Source organism: Lepidothrix coronata, unplaced genomic scaffold, assembly GCF_001604755.1.
Source record: "Lepidothrix coronata isolate B3197 unplaced genomic scaffold, Lepidothrix_coronata-1.0 Scaffold4, whole genome shotgun sequence".
Classification (NCBI taxonomy): Eukaryota; Metazoa; Chordata; class Aves; order Passeriformes; family Pipridae; genus Lepidothrix; species Lepidothrix coronata.
The window spans coordinates 5,531,827-5,554,440 of record NW_016690184.1 but is presented as its reverse complement, the minus strand read 5'-3'; the positions used below and the strand labels follow the sequence as shown (position 1 = coordinate 5,554,440).

At 40.4% G+C, this 22,614-nt stretch overlaps 1 protein-coding gene across 4 annotated transcripts in view; it reads left to right on the top strand.

The window, feature by feature from the left end:
* FILIP1 (filamin A interacting protein 1) overlaps positions 1–22,614 on the top strand; it is a 105,754-nt gene that overhangs the window by 53,516 nt on the left and 29,624 nt on the right. For all 4 annotated transcript variants that reach the window (XM_017825456.1, XM_017825465.1, XM_017825483.1 and 1 more), the window contains 2 exons: positions 7,328–7,501; positions 9,538–9,716. In XM_017825456.1, coding sequence (XP_017680945.1) covers positions 7,328–7,501; positions 9,538–9,716 — 353 coding nt within the window. The remainder of the gene's footprint in view (positions 1–7,327; positions 7,502–9,537; positions 9,717–22,614) is intronic.

The following is a 22,614-nucleotide window of genomic DNA, read 5'->3' as shown; positions in this document are numbered from 1 at the left end:
CAGCCTCACTTTGAGTCCTGTGTGTGGTTTTGGTGCCACAATATAAGAAACATATAAAGCTATTGGAGAGTTTCTGAAAGAGGGCTATGAAGATGGGGAAGGGCCTTGAGGGGAAGCCATACAGTGGCTGAGGTCCCTTGGTTTGTTCGGCTTGGAGAAGAGGAGACTGAGGGGAGACCTCATTGCATTCTACAAGTTCCTCACAGAGGGAAATAGAGGGGCAGGTACTGATCTCTTCTCTCTGGTAATCAGCAGGACCCAAGGGAAGGGCATGAAGCTGTGTCAGGAAAGATTTAGGTTGGATATTAGAAAAAGGGTCTTCACCCAGAGCGTGGTTGGGCACTGGAGCAGGCTCCCCAGGGAAGTGGTCAGAGCACCAAGTCTGACAGAGTTCAAGAAGCATTTGGACAGAGCTCTCAGGCACATGGCGTGATTCTTGGGGCTGTCCTGTGCAGGGCCAGGAGCTGGACTTGATGATCCCTGTGGGTCCCTTCTAACTCGGGAATTCTATGATTCTGTGATTCTACGTCATTAGCCAGCATTTTGCATGGCTAGCATCCCTGAGTGAGTGATACAAACAAGGCTACTTCAGATACCTGGTATAGGAGAGAAAATATTTATTGAATTTTTATAAAAAAACCCCTTTGTATTATGCAATATTGCATTACAGCATTTAACTTCCCAGCTTTGAAACATGTCTTGTACACTAAGTACATGTGTCCTGGAAGACAAATCGTTACTCCGTCCTTGTAGCAGTAGGTACTGCTAGTTTGAGGAGTCAGGCCTTTAACAATAGTGTCATTCCAACAGGCAGGGTTAGTTTTTATTACTTTCTGTATTCATATTTATAGTGTCATGACACAAAAATAAGAAAGTCCGCTTTTGTTTTAATTATTTTAATTTCCTCCTAAGGTAAGAAAAAAAGGGAAGTTACTGATTTTAAACAGGGACTAGTGTTAGGAAAGTTTTGCAGATACAGATGAATATACCTGCCTGAAGATGCTTTCTTTCATTAAAGGCAACTATGGAAACTTGCGATATTCACTTCCTGAGGTCTCTGACTTTTCAGAATTAAGGCTATTCCTCCTCTGACGGAAGAACAGCATGTCCTGGATAGCACAGAAAGCAGTGTGAGAACATTCTCCTGATCTCCCTCAGGATGCCTTGAGTGTGATGTTTATTAGCTCTTAGGTGAAACATTTGTAAAGCCTACTGGAATTTAGGAAATCAGTCACTGGTAAGACTCCAACATTACACTGAGAACCTGTGACCTTATCTAGTTTCTGATGCCGTACAGAGTAGCTGTTGCACTATAAATAACATGAACTGTGTGCACTGCAAGTTACAACAACACAAGTAGAAGTGATGGTTCCTGTCTGTGGTTTCATAGTTATTTTTTGTCATTAATCACTGGCAAGAAAGTATGACTTTATAAATATTAAATATCTATTACTTAGTGCTTTTACTTGTGTAGGTATAACGAAGTGTCTTCATAACTAGAAAAGAAATAGTCAAAAGCTGTAAATATCAGATTGTTCAAATACTACATAGTTGCATTTCCTGTAAATGCTACTCCTGCTCCTGAATTTTCAAAACTTCTTTCATCTAATTGACAGGATTGTTGTCATGTTATTGAAATATTTAGATTGCTCTGAAGTAGTTAGATGTATTTTAGATGCCTACAAATATGAAGCTATGAAAGAAATAGTTACTGGTAACTGATTTTGAGAGAGACACACTGTGAATTTGCAGGAAGGCTGCTTACAAATAAAATTCAGGAGAAGAGTTTAGGAGATGTATTGGGAAATGACTGTGAGTTGGGTTTCACTCTCAGCTGACAGTGATTACTTTGACTCCATTCAGCCCATCTTGAATGCAACTGAAATTTTTTCCGATTTACTAGATGCCTTACATGAAACGAGTTTGATCAGTTCAGTCCCATTTCCCAGGTGACAAATGGCCTGTGGCAAAAATTCCTCGTTTAGTGGGTGCTGAGTTTTGTCAGCGGTCTCATGGGAGAGGCCAAAGACTGTGGGAATGGGGAAAGAGGGCTGTATTAAATTGTCAGGGCAGGACATGAGGAGGAAGCACGTCTGAACGCCCGGCTCGTGTAACAGTCTTTCCATTGACAGAGAATCTGGTTGCTAGGCTGCTGGACCCCTTTTACAAGCAGCAGAGTCATGCTATTGTTTCCTAAATGGTTTCAATTTTATGCAGGAACCTCTTTACATCCTTTCTATATGTTTTAAATATATTACTAAGCACGTAGTAAAACGAAGTTTGGAACACAGCCCCTTGCTCTGCTCAAGTTGGTGAGCAAAAGAAAGTCCTTCTACTTTATTCTGTCAAAAAGTGTTTCAGGGTAGCCCTGCAAAGAGTGGACTCATGAGGAGAGGGGAGCATTGTTTTTGATTTCCCAGGTAGTAACGCAGACCCTGCATCTTAGGTAAGCGCACTCATCAGTGGGTAGTAGAGAGGAGGGAAAAGAAAGCAGGCAAAGGTTTGTGGGACAGCAGTGCTCCACAGCACTTCAGCCCCTCCATGAAGGTACTGAAGGTCATCAGCCTTTAGATTTTGGCACCCCCAGTAAGCATAAAACAAATCTTAGACCCAGTTCAACTTTGCAGCTCCTCTATCAGCAGGAACAGCTGAAGGAGTTAACTGAGTACAGTGTCCAGTTCTGATCCCCACAGTTCAAAAAAGATGCAGGCAAGCTGGAGAGAAGGTCCAAAGGGAGGCCACAACGATGATCAAAGGACTGGAGAACCTGCCTTACGAGGACAGACTGAAGGAATTATGTCTGTTCTCCCTGGAGCAGAGAAGGCTCAGAAAGAACTCATTAACATATTCCAGTACTTAAAGGGCAGCTGCAAAGAAGATGGAGGCTCTCTTTCCACAAGGAGCCTCATGGAAAAGACAAGGTGCAACAGGCACAACTTGCATTGGGAGAGGTTTCATCTCGACATAAGAAACAATCCATCACTGGAACAAAATCCCATGGATGACTCCCTGTGACTGGAAGTTTTCAAGATGCAATTGGACATGGGGGTAGATGATCTCATCTAGACTTCATTTCCCATGGAAGGTTGGACTAGATGATCTTCTGAGGTCTCTTCCAACATGGGCTGTTCTGTGGTTCTATGAGTTTGATGAACAGGGAGTCTCTAAGCAGGCTTTGCTCCCGAGGAAAATGAGTGTGGAACAATACCTCAATATATCTGGCCTTCTGTGTTTCTTGCCTTGAGAGCATTGCAAATAGATAAAAGTAGTTTCTTCTTTAATCTGTCCTCATTGATCCTACAGCTTACAGAATCAGGTACTTGAGGGCACTTTATGAATGGAAAAGTCTCTTTATTTTCAAGAACCCACAATAAGAACAGTATAAACAGAAAGTTAGCTTGGAGTTTTCTGTGGGACAATTGAAGTAATGAAAAACCAATAAAAGCTAATTTTTTAAATTCCATATTTTGACTTTAAAGAGCTTCTCCAACTAATTGCAGTCTTATGGACTTTTACAAATAAGTTTCATTGTTTTACAAGCTGTTGCAATATGTGGTCTTCTCAAGCCTGGATGCTCTTTCTCATCACAGCACCAACAAAACAAAACAAAAAAAGGACTTGAGAGATGGTTTTCCTGTGCCAAACACCATGTTCCTTCTATCAAAACAGCTAACAACTTTCCTCTCGGATTCATATATAAATTTACTTCCAATTTGAAATATCTTCCTTTCAGAGGAAGATTGTCTTCTACCCTATGATTTATGCAAAACAGCATTGTGCTTTGAGACAAGGGAGGCACCAACAGCAAATGTCCATTAGTAGAATCAGCTTGCCAGCAAGGTTCCCTCTTCTTAGCTAGGACCCCACACTTTCAGCCTCTTATGCCTCTTTCCAGGTATGTGTGTTGAAGTAGCCCAAGTGTTCCTCTGCAGGATTATTCTCATTTGTTTTCTGAAAATAGTCTGTTTTCTGCAGATCGCTATATCTCTATCTGAGCCCTCTTATCGCTTCAGTGGAAAATTAGTCATTTGGAGGAAACATGAAATCAAGGAGATAGACAGGCGTGCTGTTTCAGCTCCTTGCCTCTACATTATCTTGAGGAGTTTTGGAGAGATTAATTGGAGTTCACAAACCCCGAGGCTGATGGAAGGTTAGGGTGTTGCCTGGGTCTCTCTCTCACCTAGGTCAGCTGCACTTCAGAATCTCCCTATGATGGGGCTTGTTTCTGATCAAATAAAAGTAAATTTGCCTCCAGTTTATTATTAGCATGAAATTCCCTTTTTGGTCCAATGCTTCCTAGCAACCTGAGTGCCTGTCAGTCAGTTTGCTTTTCATAAGTCTGCGGAAACAGAGTACTTGGTGAATTAACCGATATCCTTGAAAAGATAATGATAGGAGAAATGGCCAAGCCCATGAAAGGCAGAAGGCACTTTGCTATATTAACGTGATCCAAATCCAGAGTTCCAGGAGAGTGTGGGGTAACCAAGAAGGGGTACATGAGAGGGGAACTGACTGGGATGGTGCCACCCAGCGTGTCTCTGGCCTTGGTACCCTCCTCTTGGGCTGCAGCAAGGGGTGTTCAGTGCTGACATTCCTAACTCCCGTCCCCTTGGAGCTAAGTGTGTCACTGCTTTTCTTTAAAAATGAAGCAAGGAAAAGTGTTTTCCTTCAAAGCTCTGAACTGAGTTTGGGCACCTTTCTTCCTTCTTGGGATGTCAGTTCTTTCATTCAGCATCACCCACTCTCCTGGCTTGGCTCCTTTGGTTCTTGGGGAACCCAAACCTGCAGCTTCCAGAAGCCTTTCTTAGGTAGCAAGTTATAAGCTGTTTCAGGGACTCTTATTCCCTCCTGATGAAGTTGCTCCATTTTAATTGTGAGTGATGACAGACTAAGGAGGCCTGGAGGAAAGTACGCATGGCAGTGCACAACTGAGCAAGGGCTGAGGCACAACGGGGCAGAGCAGCTGCCTCTGCAAGCTATTTCTGTATCAAATAACCATTGCAGGGACTGGAGACCAGCTCTTTGCTCTCCCTATTCATAGTGCTAAATCACCAAGCCTGAGTTGTCTCTGTCTGCTCTGCCCAGCCCTGCCAGTGTTTAATTATGCCATCCGGGGCCCAACAGCTTCAATGGGAGAGAATGAACTCATCCCCCTCCCCTCCTAAAAAGCCTAGGGTCTGAGGTGTGCCTATCCCTGAGGAATGGGGTGTGTGAGGCTTGAAGCTTTGTGTGCTCAGAATCAAAACAAAATGGGTTTTCAATATGATTGGCTGTGGCCCTTGTGCATAAGGCAGAAGGGGGCTGGCCCCTCATCCTGCTGTTTTCAGTGCTTCCTTCTCACAGTGCTCTTCCTGAGCATGCCTGTGGCACAGGGCCTCCACTGCGAGGCACAGAGTGGGATACTAAATTCGTTCACTGGGACAGGAGGCAAGTATGGCCTCAAAACTGTCCCTTCCTAAGGACTTAAGACAACACATCATAAAATCTGGACATTTAGAAATCCCCCCATACTCCCATGCTGTCCTACTAGACTTTTTAAGAGCTTTTTCTTCATTTTAGAAGCATTGGCCTCATGATGATGAAGACATTAACATATCTGTTATTTTTACAGGGATAGAAAAAATTGTACATTCTCAAACCTGTCTAAAACTATCATAAAATGACATTTTTCACATACTAAGAGTGGCACAGTCTCAGGATGTGATGTACTGACATGTACATACTCTTCTGACTTTGAGACTAGCTCACATAATTCACTTAGTTGTGATATCTGTGAGGGATGTACCTTTCCCACTTTCATTTTGGAATAACACAAATAACACTCCAGTCTGTATTTTGTATTTTACAGACATGTGCATAGCTTTTACTTAAGGTTACAAAATGTTATATTTTGTAATATACGCTAGCCCTGTGTAATTGGGCTAGTTCTCAATTGGGTGGCATAATCTTTGCCTCAAGTTCATTTTTTGTTTTATTGTCATGTTAGACTACTTTATTTTAATGAAAAAAAGAATTAAAGGGTCTCACAATAATTTCCTGAAATTATTTTCTTGCTCATTTTAAAAGCAGGTGGTTTTGTAGAGCTGTGATGCCTCTGTCTTACTGAGTAAAGATTTCAGATTTCCTACAGGGATAATATTGAGTGCTATTATGAACACTGTGAAAAAGCCTGGAGCATTGGTTAGTTCATGAATCTTAAACAGTCATTGCTTACATAGGGGTAGGATTTGTAAAGGATTTTTTCTTAAAATGTCTGAACCTTTCCTTAGTCCTTAATTTACTTCCCAGGCTCACACACATTGTCAGAAAGGCAGGTGAGAGAAAAATTGATGCCCATACTGTTCTGTTTCCCCATCCATTTGAGCTTGTGGGAAAGATGCTCTCCAGGGAAATCCAGGAGCTCCCTTATGCCCACCAAAAGCTTGTAGGTTTTACAGCCCTTCCCTGGACCTTGGCCTTATAAACACGCCTTGAAAGACAAGCAAGTGCCCTGCCCCCATTTTACAGATGGTTTAACAGATGTTGGCAAGTATCATTAGAAAAAGAGCTCGGGATTAAGTGTATGTCCACAGCATAGTCCTAAAAACCAGGTGGCCTTGCAGAACAGTCTCGTCATGCCCAGATATCTGCTCCTGCTGCTTGAAACTGGAGGGTCCCACCTGGGGCAGGGAGCAGGGAGCAGGAGCTGGGACCTTTGCTCCCCTTTGCCACAGGTGCACCCTGGCTCCCAGCCCTGCCTCCAGGGTCAGCAGTCCTCCTTCACTGCCAGGAGGGTTTGCTCAGCCTTTCCATGTCTGATGCCAGTTGTGCTGGTTAGCCAGGGTCTGCAATATTTCTAGGGTTTTCTTTAAAGAAACGAAAGCTACAAAAATTTATTTCAAAAGTTACTTGAAGAGAGTATTTAGTCACAGATTCGAGTAGGAGTGTCTTGGAAGTACTTGATTTAAAGCTGTCCAACAAGTATTAGCTCACTTGTGCTGCTTCTTCTACTCATTTCCTTATCCTGCTCAGGGAACAGCATGGGCAACAAATAAGATGAAATAATCATGTTCCCTGGCTATAGTTGCAACCCAGATAAAAATTCATATCGTTCCAATGTAATGGCAGGCAGGAATAGAATATTTAATACCTTTAAGGACAACATTTGTATTGCACAGATCATGGTTACTCTGATAACTCCCAAAGTTTTTATATTTGCATTGGCAGCCCGACATTTTTCTAATTTTATTTTTGTGTATGCAGCCTGTACATATGAAATGCCCCTATTTTCCCTGTTTTCCCTGTTGGTTAATAGGTTGGCTTATGCTAGTGATTTGCAATATTACAGGCAAGAGAGGATGTGATCCACATGCTGAAGACAGAGAAAACCAAACCTGAAGTTTTAGAAGCTCATTATGGGTCTGCAGCTCCAGAGAATGTGCTCCGAGTGCTACACAGGGATGCCATCCTTGCCCAAGAAAAGTCTATAGGGGAAGATGTCTATGAAAAACCAATTTCAGAGGTAATTGATTTACAACATTATGTCTGTGCAGGGGGAATCCTAACCAGAAGTGAGACTCCACATATTCTGAGCGTGTGCAAAGCACTCAAGAGGATAAAACAGAATTTGTACAATGACAAGAAATCAAAGAAAGTCTTGTTCACTCAAATGCAGAATAATTTGTAAGTGAAGTCACTGGATTTGAACACAACCCATAAAGAGGTTGTATGATTCTTAGGGCTGGTGCTGTTAAGCAAGACCAAAATCTTTGGGTGTTACCTTCTGGTTTTTAAATTCCTTTCAATTATAGGCTTCAACCTCTATTGCTCACAGCACTGGTACGAACTCTTTGATTTTCTTGGCATACAAGACCACTATCATGTGGGTAGTTAAGAAAAGAAGACCTTTGGAGATTGACAATATTTATGGGATCATAAATCTGTATTCACTTTACGTCACTTAAGCTCTAGAACTCCAAAGTCAGTTCAGCCCCTAAAAGAGACTTATAGGACTTGATCCCTTGCTTTAAAATATAAGCAATAAATGAATGTGGAATAGACCTGGGAATGTCTAAGGCCAGTGTGAACGCCAAAATAAATAGCCACTGCTCGTGTTTATAGTTTCATAACAGTCCAGGGCATGGAGAAAGAGCATGCAACAACATACTGTAGTGGTTGCCCAAATCTTCACAGTTCCTCCTATTAGAACATTTAATTTGTTTACCAGGAATTGTGTCTACCATGAGATATCTTTATACTGTTTATTCTCATTGAAGCATCTCCTGGAATCTTGGGGATGTCAGTAAATAAGGAAAACAAACCAACCTTAGCATGTGGAAGCACACAAAAAATATTGTCAAACAAGATTAGAAGGGCTTAGCAAGGCCTTTTTCTAAAGAAGCTGATAATTTGACAGGGACCTCAGTGAAAAAAGTAAAACTTTGTCACGTGTAGGTTCACAAGGGTTATGTAGAAACTAAAACAGAATGGTGACAAAATTAAGTGCAAAAGATCTACTCTCAAAAGATCAGCCAAACCTGTCTCCTCTATAAAATGCAATGACTGTTTGACTGCTATGGTCAGTTTCTGGAGATCAAATTGCCAGAGTCCTCCTGCTTTCCTACTTCCCTTAGTTTGCTGAGGCACCCTGTGAAACAACTGTCCAGTGCATCTGGGGCCAAGGAAGATGGTAAGGGCTGGAGGTGCGCAGATGTCTCAGCCAGACATTCTGCCAGGGGCAGGCAAGCAGAGAAGTACCAGGGCTGTGGGCTGCTTTGTCAAGGACGAGGATGGAGATTTTTATCTGCACCCAAGAACCAGCAAAAGGAGCAACATGAATAGCCATGGTGTGTTTGGAGTGCCCTAGCATCTTTTTAGATACACCTTCCTGGTCTTAGTGTTTGTTTGAATAACAACTGGCAAATTAAATTAATAAAAAAAATTACAGAAGGCAAAAAAGGTAAAGTGTTGCAAATAAAGAAAGATAATTTCTATCAAAAAACAGGCTGAGGGGAAAACCCTAAGGCTTATAATGAATTGTATTTGGTAATGTAAAACTGAATCTGTACTGAATCTAAATAGATTTATCTCAGCAGTTGTACAGGTGTGTTGAAGATGCATAACTCAAATTTCAGCCTTGAGATTACACTTTATGCTCCACATGTAGGCGTCTAGTCCCCCTATAGGTGTGTGAACTCAGGCTCCCAGAGTCAGAGGTCTCAGCTACAGCTTTTCCTGTGTGAAATGAAAAAAGTGTGCACAGCACCTCATCACAGGGGACATTCTGCACTGCAACAAATTTGTTACCCTAAAACTAAGTGAAGTTCTGCCTTTTGTGTATGTGAAAACTGTGCAAGTGTTTATTGCTAATATGTCATCCAGATAAATCATTACTTTCACAGGACAGTTATTCTTATTTCTAGTTACTGCTTTACATATAGCTCAAGATGTAAAACTGTGGGACTCACATTTACCAAACAGAACACTGTTGGTTAATAAATCAGATGAAGTAATCAAGGAGACCTTTAAAACAGTCTGTTCTCATCTCCTACAATCCAGCTAGACAGACTTGAAGAAAAGCAGAAAGAGACGTATCGGCGCATGCTGGAACAGCTCCTGTTGGCAGAAAAGTGCCATCGTCGCACAGTTTATGAGCTAGAAAATGAGAAACATAAACATACAGATTACATGAACAAGAGCGATGACTTTACTAATCTCCTGGAACAGGAGCGGGAGAGGTGAGTACCTGAGACAGTGCAAAGACTATACCCAGTGTCCCAGTGTTTGTCAGTTCAGCAGTGATTTGTTCTGGTATTTTCTGTGTTCAAATGACACTAAACTCACGTGTAAACCATTTGAAAATGTCAATCTACTCATGTTATTAGTAAGTACATTACTGTGCAAGTCTAGAGCTGGAGGAATACCATTGAATGTTCCTGTAGTGTGCACTTGAATTAAGAAATGGATTTGTTTTGAATTAGTCATGCCCGTTTTGGGTTCACCTCCAGGTAGCTTTTGATCAGATGTTATTTATGTTGGCTAAGTTTGGGACTGGCTTGCTTAGCTAAGTGCTACGTTTCATGAAAGTCAGAGAACTGTTGTCACAGCAGGAGGACAGGGTAAGGAAAACCACAACACATATTAGGATACTAGCACACAAGTGGTGGGACTTTGCCATGCCATGCCCTTCACATTTAGGCTTGAAAAGTCACAAACCATTTGCATTCTTTTTAATATCTTTGAAGACACATGCCTCAGGCAGGTTCTCTGTTCCTGTGGAAGAAAATATTTTCATGTTTTACAAAATGTGCCTAGCCTGTGGTATCTGCAGTGTTTATCTCACAGTCTATACACTCAAGATTGTTTTTTCCAAGTGTTTATCCTGCTTGAGGGAAGAGTCTCTGTGTCTCTAAGAAAAGAAAGATAACTACCTTAGGTGAAGATTCAGCACTCAGTTTTTCAATGTGAAATTTTCATGCTCATACCAAATTGCTTGAAATCAATACATGATGTTGTGTTTCTTTTTTTTTTTTTAAAAAAAAAACAAGCTCTGAGAAAAACACTTAAGGCAAGTTCAAAGAAGCAATGCTGTTGAGGAAACCACAGGCTTCTGGCAGACATTTGCAAAAAGCTAGGAGTGAAATTGTTTGGTGTATTTCTTGAGCTCAGTTCAGCACCAGCTTTGAGTAGGTGGCACATGAGCTACAGTGACCATATTTCCTGGTTTAATAGCTGTTATTTTTCTGTCTCTATTTTCCTGCGTTGATTGGCAAACGTTAAAGGAAAAAAATGCTTCTGTATCCTAGCAATTTGATTCTCATAGTAGAAAATAAAAAATGTGTTGTATTTCCAAGTAAAGAGCAATTTCACATCTGATTCTCATAGCTGCCATTTTCTCTCTATGCTGAATATCCACGTATGTGTGGACATGCAGCCACTAAAATGCTACAAAAGTAAAAGTGGTATTAAAATACCATTTACATTTGTCTTTACATTTTATATTCACATTAATTTGACAGTTGTTGCTCTCTTATTATTCCCTCTCAATTTGTGAAGGCCACTAAATAGCCTAAGATTATGAGGTGGTTTGAACTGACTTCCTTCAATGAAGTGATTACAAGGATTTTCGCCTTACATTACTACTGCTATCAAGCTATCAAGTCTCATCTCTGTGGGCTTTTTCTCTTACCCTTTCTGCTCTTTCAAACTTCAGGTTTTCTCCATTTTATCATTTTTGAAAAAACAGCAATAAAAAAAGGAGAATTTGAGCTTGAATTTCTCCTGAAAGCAGATCTTTAAGAGCAACTAAGCCTGCTGGCTTCAGTCACCAATGCCTCTGTACTGGTGGCTGCAGGGGAATAATTGCAGTGCTGAAACCCTGTTGATTTATGTTAAGTAAACAAGAAACCTGATGTTTGCTATTTAATCCACTTTGTTTGTCTATGGCACTAGTGAGAAAATTAGCTTCAAGTCAGCAGCCACCAAGCACAGAGGATATGGCATTTAGCTAAACACAGAAAACCAAGATGCACCTCCCTCCCTCTTCTGGGAATCCTCCTCCCAGATCACTCACAGAGCAGATTAGCAAAATCAGCATGGGTTGTAAACCACTTATTATAATATAGTCTTAAACAATCCCAATTCCTCACCTTTGCTTGCTGAGTGCACATGAAACTGAGGCTGCACCCACATCTTTGTAAGTATTAAAAACTAGAAGTAGTATTGTTTGAGGGCTATATTCACAAAGAAAGAAAGAGCAATGGGGTGACTTCTTAAGAAAGCCCCAAAGTGACAATAGATTTTGTCAAAAAGAAAGAGTTTGAAGCGTAAAGATTAAGTTGTAGTAGGATAAAACATACAAAAAACTCTCACCTAATCTGCATATTGGGACAGAGAATTGACCTGCTCAAAGGCATTTTTCAAGGTCCTGCACAGGCATTCTAGTTTTATAAGTACCGCTATGTATATAATTCACTTTACTGTGGTGCTTTGAGGGTTATTTTATTAAGAACTGAACAGACTTGTAGTCTCCATGAAAACGAAAAGGGACACAGAGGTGAACTTTGCCCGTCAGCCACTCTGCTGCACTCACAGTTATAATGTTAATGAGACAGGGTGAGCCAGAAGAAGAACAGTGCTGTGGGATGGCCATCTCACAGCAGTCTGCTACAATGAGAGCAGTAATAATTCCTGTCCTGGATCTAAGTAATTTCAGTGATTTCTTTCCTCACAGTATTTTATCAACCTTTCCTAACCATTGTCCTCATCAACTTTTGCAGCCCACATCTGCTTTTGCTGTCTTGTGAAAGTTTGAACAAAGGAAAAAGAGGAATTCTCTAACAGCAGAAATATGCCTCAGTTCTAATGTATGTCTAGCACACTCGTAATGTATTTACTTTGGAATATTTTTTTACATACACTTTCATACATTATCTCTAATGCACCTACAACAACACGATATGAAAGCAAACCATTCCTACGAAGGGACTAATTGTTAGGTCAGCCTCACACAGGAAGGAAGTAACAAGAAAACATGATTTGTCAACAATAATTATGCATGAAAAGTATAAGCAAGTGGACATTGTACATTGGGATATTCAAAATGTGGACAGCTGGGAGGGTAAAGGGAGAAAGCTGGAGGGCCTCGCTGTTGGTATTGGCTCTGCAAAACCAAGTGCAACTGACCTGAAGAAAAATTGTGGAAAAAGTTGGCATGTTACAGGAAAAGAGTAGTGACAACCCTTTGCCAGATAGAGATGAAAGAAATCTGGTACTTTTAGTGGAAGGTGCTTCTGCAGATATGGTGGCTGAAGTGTTTTGCAAATTTCCCTATAGTATGCTATAATAATATCTAATGATGTTTGAAAGTTACAGACAGTATTTTCTATTTTTCTATGCGACTAAATTTCCCTTTTCAGTGCTTGCCCACCTCAGCTGCTGTTTCTGTAACATCCAGTTGTCCTTGGTCATCTCCTATCCCCAGGAATGCAAAAGCAGACATCTTCCTGGAGCCTCCTGAGGAGGCTGAAAAATAGAGAGAAGAGGTGGAGGCCCCTGGGCCCTCTCAGAGACCTTGGGTGGCAGATGGTGGGGTAAGGAGTCTCTGGTCTGACAGATGGAGAATGAGGGGTCTGGTCAGAACTGCACTGACAATGTGGCTTGCAGTGGACACCCGGAGAGCAGAAGAGTAGGCAGCAGCAGCAGCTTCAGGGATAAAATTAGTCTTCCTAGTGCAGAGAGCTGGTGGTCTGAGTTTGGGCTGAGCTGGCTGCAGCTAAACCAGCTATTGGTACTTCCCCAAAAATTCATGTGTAAAGCAGGATTAGCATGAAATGGTACTTGATTGTTCTCTGTTCTGCCTAGTCCCAGCCCTCTTGCCTTCCCCTTTAGGGAACTGAGATGGGTGGGGGGAATCTTTAGGATCAATTATAAACTTTTTTCATTTGATCAACAGGGCTTTTTGTTCTGGTGGAAAAGGGTAGAGTTCTGTGTAACCTTAACACTTTGACGTCTCGATTGACCTAGGAGACGAGCTTTAAAATGCTGACATTTTTAGAGGTGCTAATCTCTGAACAATTTGTCTTGTACCCTTCTTTTAATCCCGTTTGTTGACAGCACATTTTGCTGCTATTAAAAGCACTGGAAAGCTCCCATTGATTTTAACGGTTCAGAAACAGGCTTGCTGTGACAACCACTGCCATCCAGGACTGATTGAAGAAATAGCCTGAAAGACTTCAAAAATGGGGCAAAAGGGGAGTAGGGAGTTTCTTTTATAAGCACAGGAAGTGGGTTGCAGAATAGAGGGTGTGATATGGCAAAAAGGCTTTGTTGAAGCTCTGTTATGGGGGATCTGCTTGGTGAGTAGTTTGATCATTTCCACCACGACCCGTGAGACTGCTGAGACTCTGTCACCCCACCACGCAAGGTGTCAGTAAATATACACCCAGTGTCTAAGTGTTGTCTGTCCCAAAGCATTGATATTATGCTTAGCCATGTTTCATTGTAAGATTTAATTGAAGTGATGAGGATTTTAAATTGGTTCTTGCTTTCCATGCTGCTTCAAATTATTCTTTACAACCACAGTGACAGTGTTCCCAGTGCACTGAAGCATTTCATGTTTTCCTCAAGGCAAGGCTGAGGATTCAGTCTGTAGTTCCTAAGCATTGCCCTGCTAAATCTGGTTTTAGTTAAACCTTCTTTTTGAAGTACATGGTCATAATTAGATCTGCTTAGAGGAGACAGCAAGACTGTGACCCCAGATCTTTCCTCCAAAAAGTTTCCTGTCAGTCTTCATGTAAAATTGTCTCCTCTTTGCCTCCCCCATCGCAGCACCCCCAGCAAGGAATGCACTGGCAAGTCCCTCGGAGGTCTGTGATAATACATTCCTCTTGGCTTCGGTCATCCTGGCACAAAGATGCTCTTGGCTGCTCTGCTGCTGATGTAATTCTAGGCCTGGATCACCTGCAAAGGAAACTGATCCGTGAGCAATAAAGCATATAGCCGTCTTGAAATAAAAATGAGAGTGTTGATGTTAACAAGTTTTTAAAACACTTTTTTCCTTTTATGTCTTTCTGCTTTTATTAACAAACTTCCCCTTTTTCCTTTTCCCACAAGACGGCAGCACCAAGTCTTTCATTGGGAAGTGCTTGCCTTTTTGTTTCCCTCTATTTCATGGACCTAAGCAACTGCAAAGGCTGGAGTGTAATACAGCTTGGAGATTTTGTGTGTGTTACCTTTCCAATTTGTATTTTCTCATTATTTTTATGAAGCCTGTAAAATAAAGAAGCTGGCAGGAAGACAGCAGGGCAGAGTATCCATCAGTCAATTACTCGTTTAGAGAACAATCAAGCCAAAAAATTTAAAGTGTTCAGACTAATACATCTCTGTGATTTACCACTCTAAGACCAAATTTTGTGGTAAGAATAGCCCCATACAGAGATATTGTATGGGGTGAGGTGTAAGATCCCATACTTACACTTGGTCCATAACTGTATAATCTATTGGTGATTCCTTTAAAGCCTGGAAATTAAATTACTTTACAGAAATAGATTTGCAATCTTTTTTTTTCCCCAAGAGTTCTTAGCCATATTGGTACTCAGGCTTTTTTCTCATATGGTGATTGTTTCTGTGTCCTAGTGTCCAAATTGTGACCCAAAAAGAGGAAAAGCCAGCCCAATGGGACTGTGGGAATTTACCATTGCTTACAGTAGTTACTCATCTGACTGCACATTACTGGCTGTAGTAGAGTACTGAGACACTCTCTGTCTACTTTTCAGTAAGTGCATCTCTGAACTTTTAATCTTATAATTTGGAATACAAGGACAGCAGTACAGCTTTTATTCTTTTCTTTTAGGCTCACATGCTATCTGTATGGTTTGGAAATGCTGGCTATTTTCTGTAAATGTAATATATTCACAGGATCACAGATCACAAATTCTGTGGTAGTCTATTAAAATAAATAATTTTAAAAACCTGGCAATGACAAATACAATTTCTGCACAGTTAAGTAAATCTGAAGGTCATCCATCTCATAGGTCCTGTTTTACAGCCCTATCTGACTGTAAGGCAGCGACAGTTCAAAGTTCATATTTTAACTAATGAATCTGGTCCCAAGTTCCAACAAAATGGCCCCAAAGGTAATTTAAAAATGAGAGAACAAACAGCCACATCTGACTGTGGAGAAACAATATGAAAGTACTGCAAGTGTTACACAATGTGAACTGGGACTAATCCAAATCCATCTCTTTACACTTGGATAGTCCTCAAAATTGCCCGGTCTTTCAGTCACTTCTGGGATTATATAAAATGGTATCATGTGTTGTTTCAGCTATTCTTCCAAAATTTTTTCTAAGTAGGCATCAGCTTCACAGCCCTTGAGAGAGAATTACTATACAAAACTATATGTAGTTCATTATTCCTGAAACTTTGCTTGCTAAAATCATCAATTCAAATGCTCCCAGGGTCAGACAGGGGAAAAAATGACTTCATTCAAAATCTGCTCATGAACTCAAACTCTGTCCAGGGTGCAATAGGTAACAATTTTAACATTTAAAGGGTCTTTGGCATGTTTCAGAGTTATTATATATCAGTTCACAGCTCTACAGAGGCCATCGTTTTAAGTTGTCATTTTTTTAGGCAAAGAAAACAAGAATTGAATCAGGGTCATATAGGGAAAATTGCTTCCTCATTCAGAAAGATTAGAAACAGGTTTCAGTTGAAGTGCTAGGTTTCAGTGAATTTCTAGAAAATTTAGATAGATGCCAGTTATTTACAAGTATAAATATATGACAATAGGCACTCAAGTTTGGACACGTTGGATATTTGCTTTATGATTAAATGAAAGTTTACCTGTGCAGAGATGCACAGAGTAATTAGTGACATACATGACCTACTACTTACATTAATGCCCTCCTAATATTCAAGACCTGTTCTATATGATCCAATAATTTCCGCTAAATTGTGTGAACAACCTCAAGATGTCATCTGCCTAGAGGGGTTATTATGACTCAGTGAGGTTATATAGAAGCTTTCCTAACCCTAAACAGATGTAATGCTTTTTCCATCTTCTTTCCCCAAGAGGGTGCTAAGTTGTGCATTCCCTTCTCATTCCCGCAGTATCTCCAGCAGCAATGGAGAATAATTAGTTTTATATTTGCATCATTTCAGTTTTCTTTTTTTTTGAGGGCTTATATGTGGAAAAATCATAAGACAGAAATAAAAAATCCAGGGGGTGCACATATCCAAACAAAGTGTTCTTTTGAAATTTGCCAAGGCCTGTGCAAATCTGAGGGGAGAGAAATGCAAAATGTATAATTCACCACATATTTGTAAAGTACCTGAGTAGGTGCCTGATTATCATATTGTGTTGCCATAGTTAGTGTTTCAACTAACTTTTTAAAAACTCATTAAAACATGCCATTTAGGGTGTAAGATTATTATAAATGTCAACAAAAAAAAATCTGGTGGCTTAATTCACAAGACCAGCCAGTCAAAGAACCATATTGAATGACCTTGTGATTATGATTCACTTGCACCATGGGAGACCTTCAATCCTTCAGTCAACCTGTTGGGACCTGAATCCACCTCTGTGAGGAGGCCCTCCTGGTCACATCACTGGTCCTTTGGAGTGTCTGTTCCCATTCTTCCTGGGCAAAATTGTTCTACTTTTGCAAGTCACATAATTTTGAGTTCTTTTCACCAAAGAGGTAAAAATCTTCTTGTAGGTCAGTGTCTAGGTATTCAAATTACCCCAGACACAGGAATTCACTGGTCATCTTCTGGAAAAGCGAGGATTTTTCACTTGTTGGTTTGGTGAACTGTGCCAAGATGTATCTCTATCTGTAGCTTTTCTTAAAATGACAAAGATGGAAATGAAATTACTGATTTGAGAAAAACAAATGTTTCACTGAAATCCACATGAAACACCTTTTTCACTTGAATGAGAGAGAAAAATAAAGACTTTTTTTTTTCTTGATACTTATTGAATTTTTGATTCAGCTCTGAAACTGAAAAATCAATTACTCACACAGCTCTGTTATTCAGCTGCTTATGTTAGGGAATGATTAATAGTAACATAGCTGAGTATGTAATGCCCTAATGAGAAAAGATAAAGAAATGAGCAGAAAATGAGGCTAAATTATAGCAGAATGACAGCAATGCTTTTTGTGATGATAGCAATTATGTCATAGCTGAAAAAGTATCTCTTGGTGACAAGTATATATATCACAGAATGAAAGTTCCTGTACAGTTCCATTTAAAATGTTTATTTTCAGGGGAACTGGAAAGGGATAGATGTATTCTCTTTCATCATTTAAATGTCAGTCTTTTCCTAGATGACTTAACTTGTTTTAAAACGATGCATTGCTTTCAACATTTTTTCATTTTGAAAATTACTACCTGGGATACAACCCTGGTTTCCAAAAACAGTAGGAGAAGAACAGTGTATGTACTGGTGGAAGGCAGGTGGGTGGTGTGGAGAACAGGGTATTGCCTCTTGCAGTTGTTACACAGCTCATGTGATGTGGGCATGGCTAATCTACAATAGAGAAGAGTCTGTCCTGGTTTGACTGGCCTGATAGACCAAGTGCTGTTGGTCCAACTTGCTTTCAGTGGCAAGCACCATTGCCTTGTGCCCATCATTAGCACACCAAGCTCTCTACATCCAGCTTCTTCAGGTCTTAGGAAATAATTAATCTGTAAACATGCCATCCCGATGCTGGATTTTATGAGCACAAAGCTGGCATTGTTGCAATTCCTCTGAAGTCAGTAGAGCTCTTCTTGATTAATGGGATTAATGAGAATCAGAACAGGAATTCTGAAATGTGTGTATGCATATACCTGTAGAAGATTATACATGCATATATAAAGGTATTACATACAGCAGTTTCTTGAGTGGATTTATAGCTTCTGTATGAGAGTTTTCTCTCCAGAAAATTAACTTATACATATTTCCTGTAAGATTATATTTTTATATAATTTCTATATGCATTTTGGTTCATGATAGTAATAATAATAGCAGTTGTAGTAATAATAATAATAATATTAACAATAACAACTCTTTTTTTCATAATTTCTACAGATTAATTATGCCCTTGTATTTGGAATTATTTTTAGTCAGTATTGCTTATTGATACTACCAACGAGGCTGTAAACTTTTGCCTCTTTGTGCTTGAGACATCATTTGCACTTATGTCACCATAAGATTTTTAAAAATAATAGTGATTTGTATGCTCAGTGGAAGTCTGCAGTTCTTCCGAGAGCAACACAGATATGTTAGAAAGACATTTTAAGGCAAAGGCAAGCACAGCACCTTCTAATTCACACTCACTGTATGAAACTGGGCTGGTTTCTCCTTGCTTGCTCTCCAACTTGCAACCTGAGTTTTCCCTGTCCTTTTTTTCAGCACTCAAACACTCAACAGATCGGGACATATCTTGGAAAGGGGTAGTGCAAGCTAGAATTATTTCAGGCTGAGGAGAGAAATAAAACCAGATATGCCACTCCTGGAGCAAGTAACACAGGGATGCTGGTGCAAGAGTCATGCTGCTTGTAAGTGTTTCCTCGAATGGAAACACCTATGACTCCCATACTTGTGTGATGGCTGTGGTCAGCCCATACCTCTGGTCCTCAGAACAAAAGACAAGTATGTCATAAGGCCCAAATAACCTCAGGTGAAAAATTATATTCAGCTCAGACAAGATGATGGGACTACCAAGGATGTGCAACAGCACATTTGGGCAAGCCAAATACAGATCTGCTCAAAAATCAGGTGCCTGTGAAGATTCAAATTTATATGTGCATTTGTTGGTTTGGGGTTTAGTTTGGGTTGTTTTGTTTGTTTTATCCTTTCCTTTTAGAAGTCTTCATTGATTGCACTCCAGATAACTACGGGAGTCTTTTTTGGATCCTGCTCTAAGCAACTAGAAGTAGAAGGTTAAAATAGCAGGCTCAAATCTTGAGCAAGTCTAGCCCCTGTGTGAGGGCTGGGGAGGGGTGCAGCGGGGACGGGCTATTCTATAATGCCTCTCAATAGACACAAATCTAATACAATCAGCAAACGTAAGAATTGCATGAGCTGTTGTAAGTAGCTATGTGGTAGTCAAAAAGCTCTGTGTAGGTGTAGGGGGCTTTAATTTGGTGGGTTTTTTCACAGTTGTGACGGGTTTGTTTTTTTTGTTCCTTTTTCTGATCGGGGGAGAGGTGCTCATTTATGCTGCACCTCCAGAATACATGGGCAAAAAGCACTAGCAAAGGTGGGGTTGTGAGATGGATGTGGTAGGCAGGTGTGCCCTCTTTTGTGTTCAGGGTCGTGTCTTAAAAATGGATGAAAATACCTTCATAGCCTTTCAGATTGAGATTTGAGATATGACATATTAGCATGTGGTGTGACAACCAGGGATTACTCAGTGCTGATGTTGTTAAAATCTGTCAGTCCCTCTTTAGTTCATAAATGCAGCCACTAAGTGCTCTTCCACAGCATTTGAAAAATTTACTAAGGATTCATTATTGCTAAGTCACTGAATATGGCATTCACAGGAAGCCATGGTTAAAAATCGTGAAGGAATCTTCATGAGATTATTTATTTTTTTCCGCTTTTGTAGGTGTGATTGTTTTATTCTTATGTCAAGTTGTGACTGAGGTGGCCAAGTATGATATAAACAAGTGCACACACGCCTTGTATTTCTAGAAGTGTCTGAGACCCTGCATTGACAGAGATGTTTTTATATTGACTACACCTGAGCAGTCTTGCTCTCAAGCTCCATTGCTGTTGTACAACTGTGTGAGCTTTTTCATGCTTGACTATCCCAATGTGTGCAACGATATGAATGATGCTATTTCCTAAATCCAGATTTTAAACCTCTTCACTCTTTTTTTTGGTACACTTTCCCATGTTTGAGACCCTCTCATGGTGACTCCAGACACCGTCACTTGTGTTGTTTGATGCTAAAATGAAGCAGCAATTCTTTGGAGCCTGTTTTCTCTCGTTTTTCCTGCCCAGTTTTTTATTCACTCTATCAAATATGTTATTTCAGTGATGTGTCAAATAGGAAGAAGTGAAGTGGGCAACCTTTAGTTTAAGGTGTAGGACTCAGGTGCCTTTTGACCCCAATCAGTCGCTGTATTACCTTGCTTTGAGGAGGGGTCAGTGAGAAGAAGCACAAAAGAAAAGCAACTCCAGAAAAGGTCAGCAGGAGTTAAAGCAACAGGGCAAGAACTGAACTGAGGGACCTAAAAGGTCCCTCAGTATGAGGAGTAGCAGGGAGACAGGTTTAGGCCAACAGAACAAAAGTAACACAAAGGTGAAAATCAGTCAGGCTTAATTTCATGTCCCAGACCCACCTTGAACAAAAGAGGCCAAGACATTCCCAAAAGACTAATTCTCTCTGCATAAACTGAGAACAGGTATGGTTCTCCCTGCTTTCAAGGCCTTGAGCTCAGTCCTCCACCTATTTTTTCCACAAGAACACCTAGCACATCAAATGTGAGTAATTCAGAAAAACAAGGGTGGAGCCCAGAGCAGGTAAAGACAGCATTAGCAGGGTGCTCTGATGGAGCACAGGTAGATGAAGCAGCCAGCACTAACAATGGCAGGTCCACAGAGTGCAGCAAGGAACCACGTGCACTTCCCTGAGGTCCCGGACACCTATTCCCCTGGCTCCAGAGATGCTTTGGTCAAAGGGTCACAGCAGGCTTCTATGAGACTATTGGTGCTTATTAACAAAATAGTGATCAAATCATACTACAAAACAGTAACCTTGATGGGTCCTGCTTCAGCTGTAATCACTTTTACTTAAGGGAGTTGCACCAGTATGGGAGATGCTGAGCTTTCCCGCTATCAGAAAGATATACACAAGTGTTAAGAAAGCAGAAAACCAAAAGGAAGGGGGTGGGGGTGTGCAACAGGAAAAAAAAAGTCAGAAATGCTTTTGTTAAAGTTTTAAATCCTGCTTCCATAAAAGGCAGCAGATTCTAACATAGGGCAGTTTTCATGCTGCAAAGAGAAAAATAATTTAAAACTTAGGCAGCATGACTTATTTAGAAAGATCTGAGAAGTAATAAAAAAGCCTGTGTGCAAATGTGTGTGTGTGTGTGTGTGCATGCACAGTTTCTTTAACAGCTGCATGGAACAACCTGTTTTAAATAAGCACAAAGGTGAACAAAGCCAGTTGTCAGTGCAACTCACCAAATGAAGTCTTTTAATGTGCATTACGTATGCCATATAAAATGTATTGCCTGAGATATAACAGCACAGAGTCCAGCTCGAAATCTTTTTCTCAGGCTTTTCCTACAAAATCATGTTTCAAGTATTTACTGCATTTATCTTCATTATTTGTTTCTCTCCAAAAGGCCCAATGGATCACCTTGTTCACTATATCTTCAGCAGCAAATTAAAATCAGCCTCTTCTCTCCCTCAGTATTCAAAAATTTCATGTTCTAACAAGATGCCACTGAATCAATTTGTATCTGTTACACTCAGAGTAGGCAACTGGCTAAGTAGAAAGCGGAGATCAGGTCCGACTTACCAAATGAGTTTGACTTACCAAAAGAAGGCAAGAAAACAAAAACAAAATAATGATGGAAGATTTTTCACTGCTTTGAAGGTTTTATGAACAAAAAACCCCTTTGATAAGCACACAGAGTACCTTTTCATGTATGTAAGTGAACACAATTTTAGGAAAAGCTTTGCTTTGCACAAACAGAAATATTTGGGCTTTTTGTAACATATTAGAGAACTTGGAGAGAGTTGCAAGACCTCTGCCTTCACTATAAATGTTACATGTGTTTCTGCACTGAAGATGAAGAGCCAACAGAGAGCAGGGAAGTCTGCTGGAAATGTTACAAAGCCGTATTTACAGATAATTTTATAATCGGGCAACCATTTGTTACAAGTCTCTAAGATCCACAAGAGGAATCTATTGCTGTGAAAAGCTTAGGGAATTTTTAAAGAGAGCAACTTATCAAAGAAATGTGTAGTCTATTAGCACATCATTAAATTGTTAAACCAATTCCATCTTTTGCTTCCCAGTTACTCTCCCCTATAGCAGACAACTGCACCAGGTACACAGAATAATTTCTGACTTTTGGAGGTGAATTGGAATTTAGGATTCCTATCTATTCCCTCCCCATTCCCTCCAA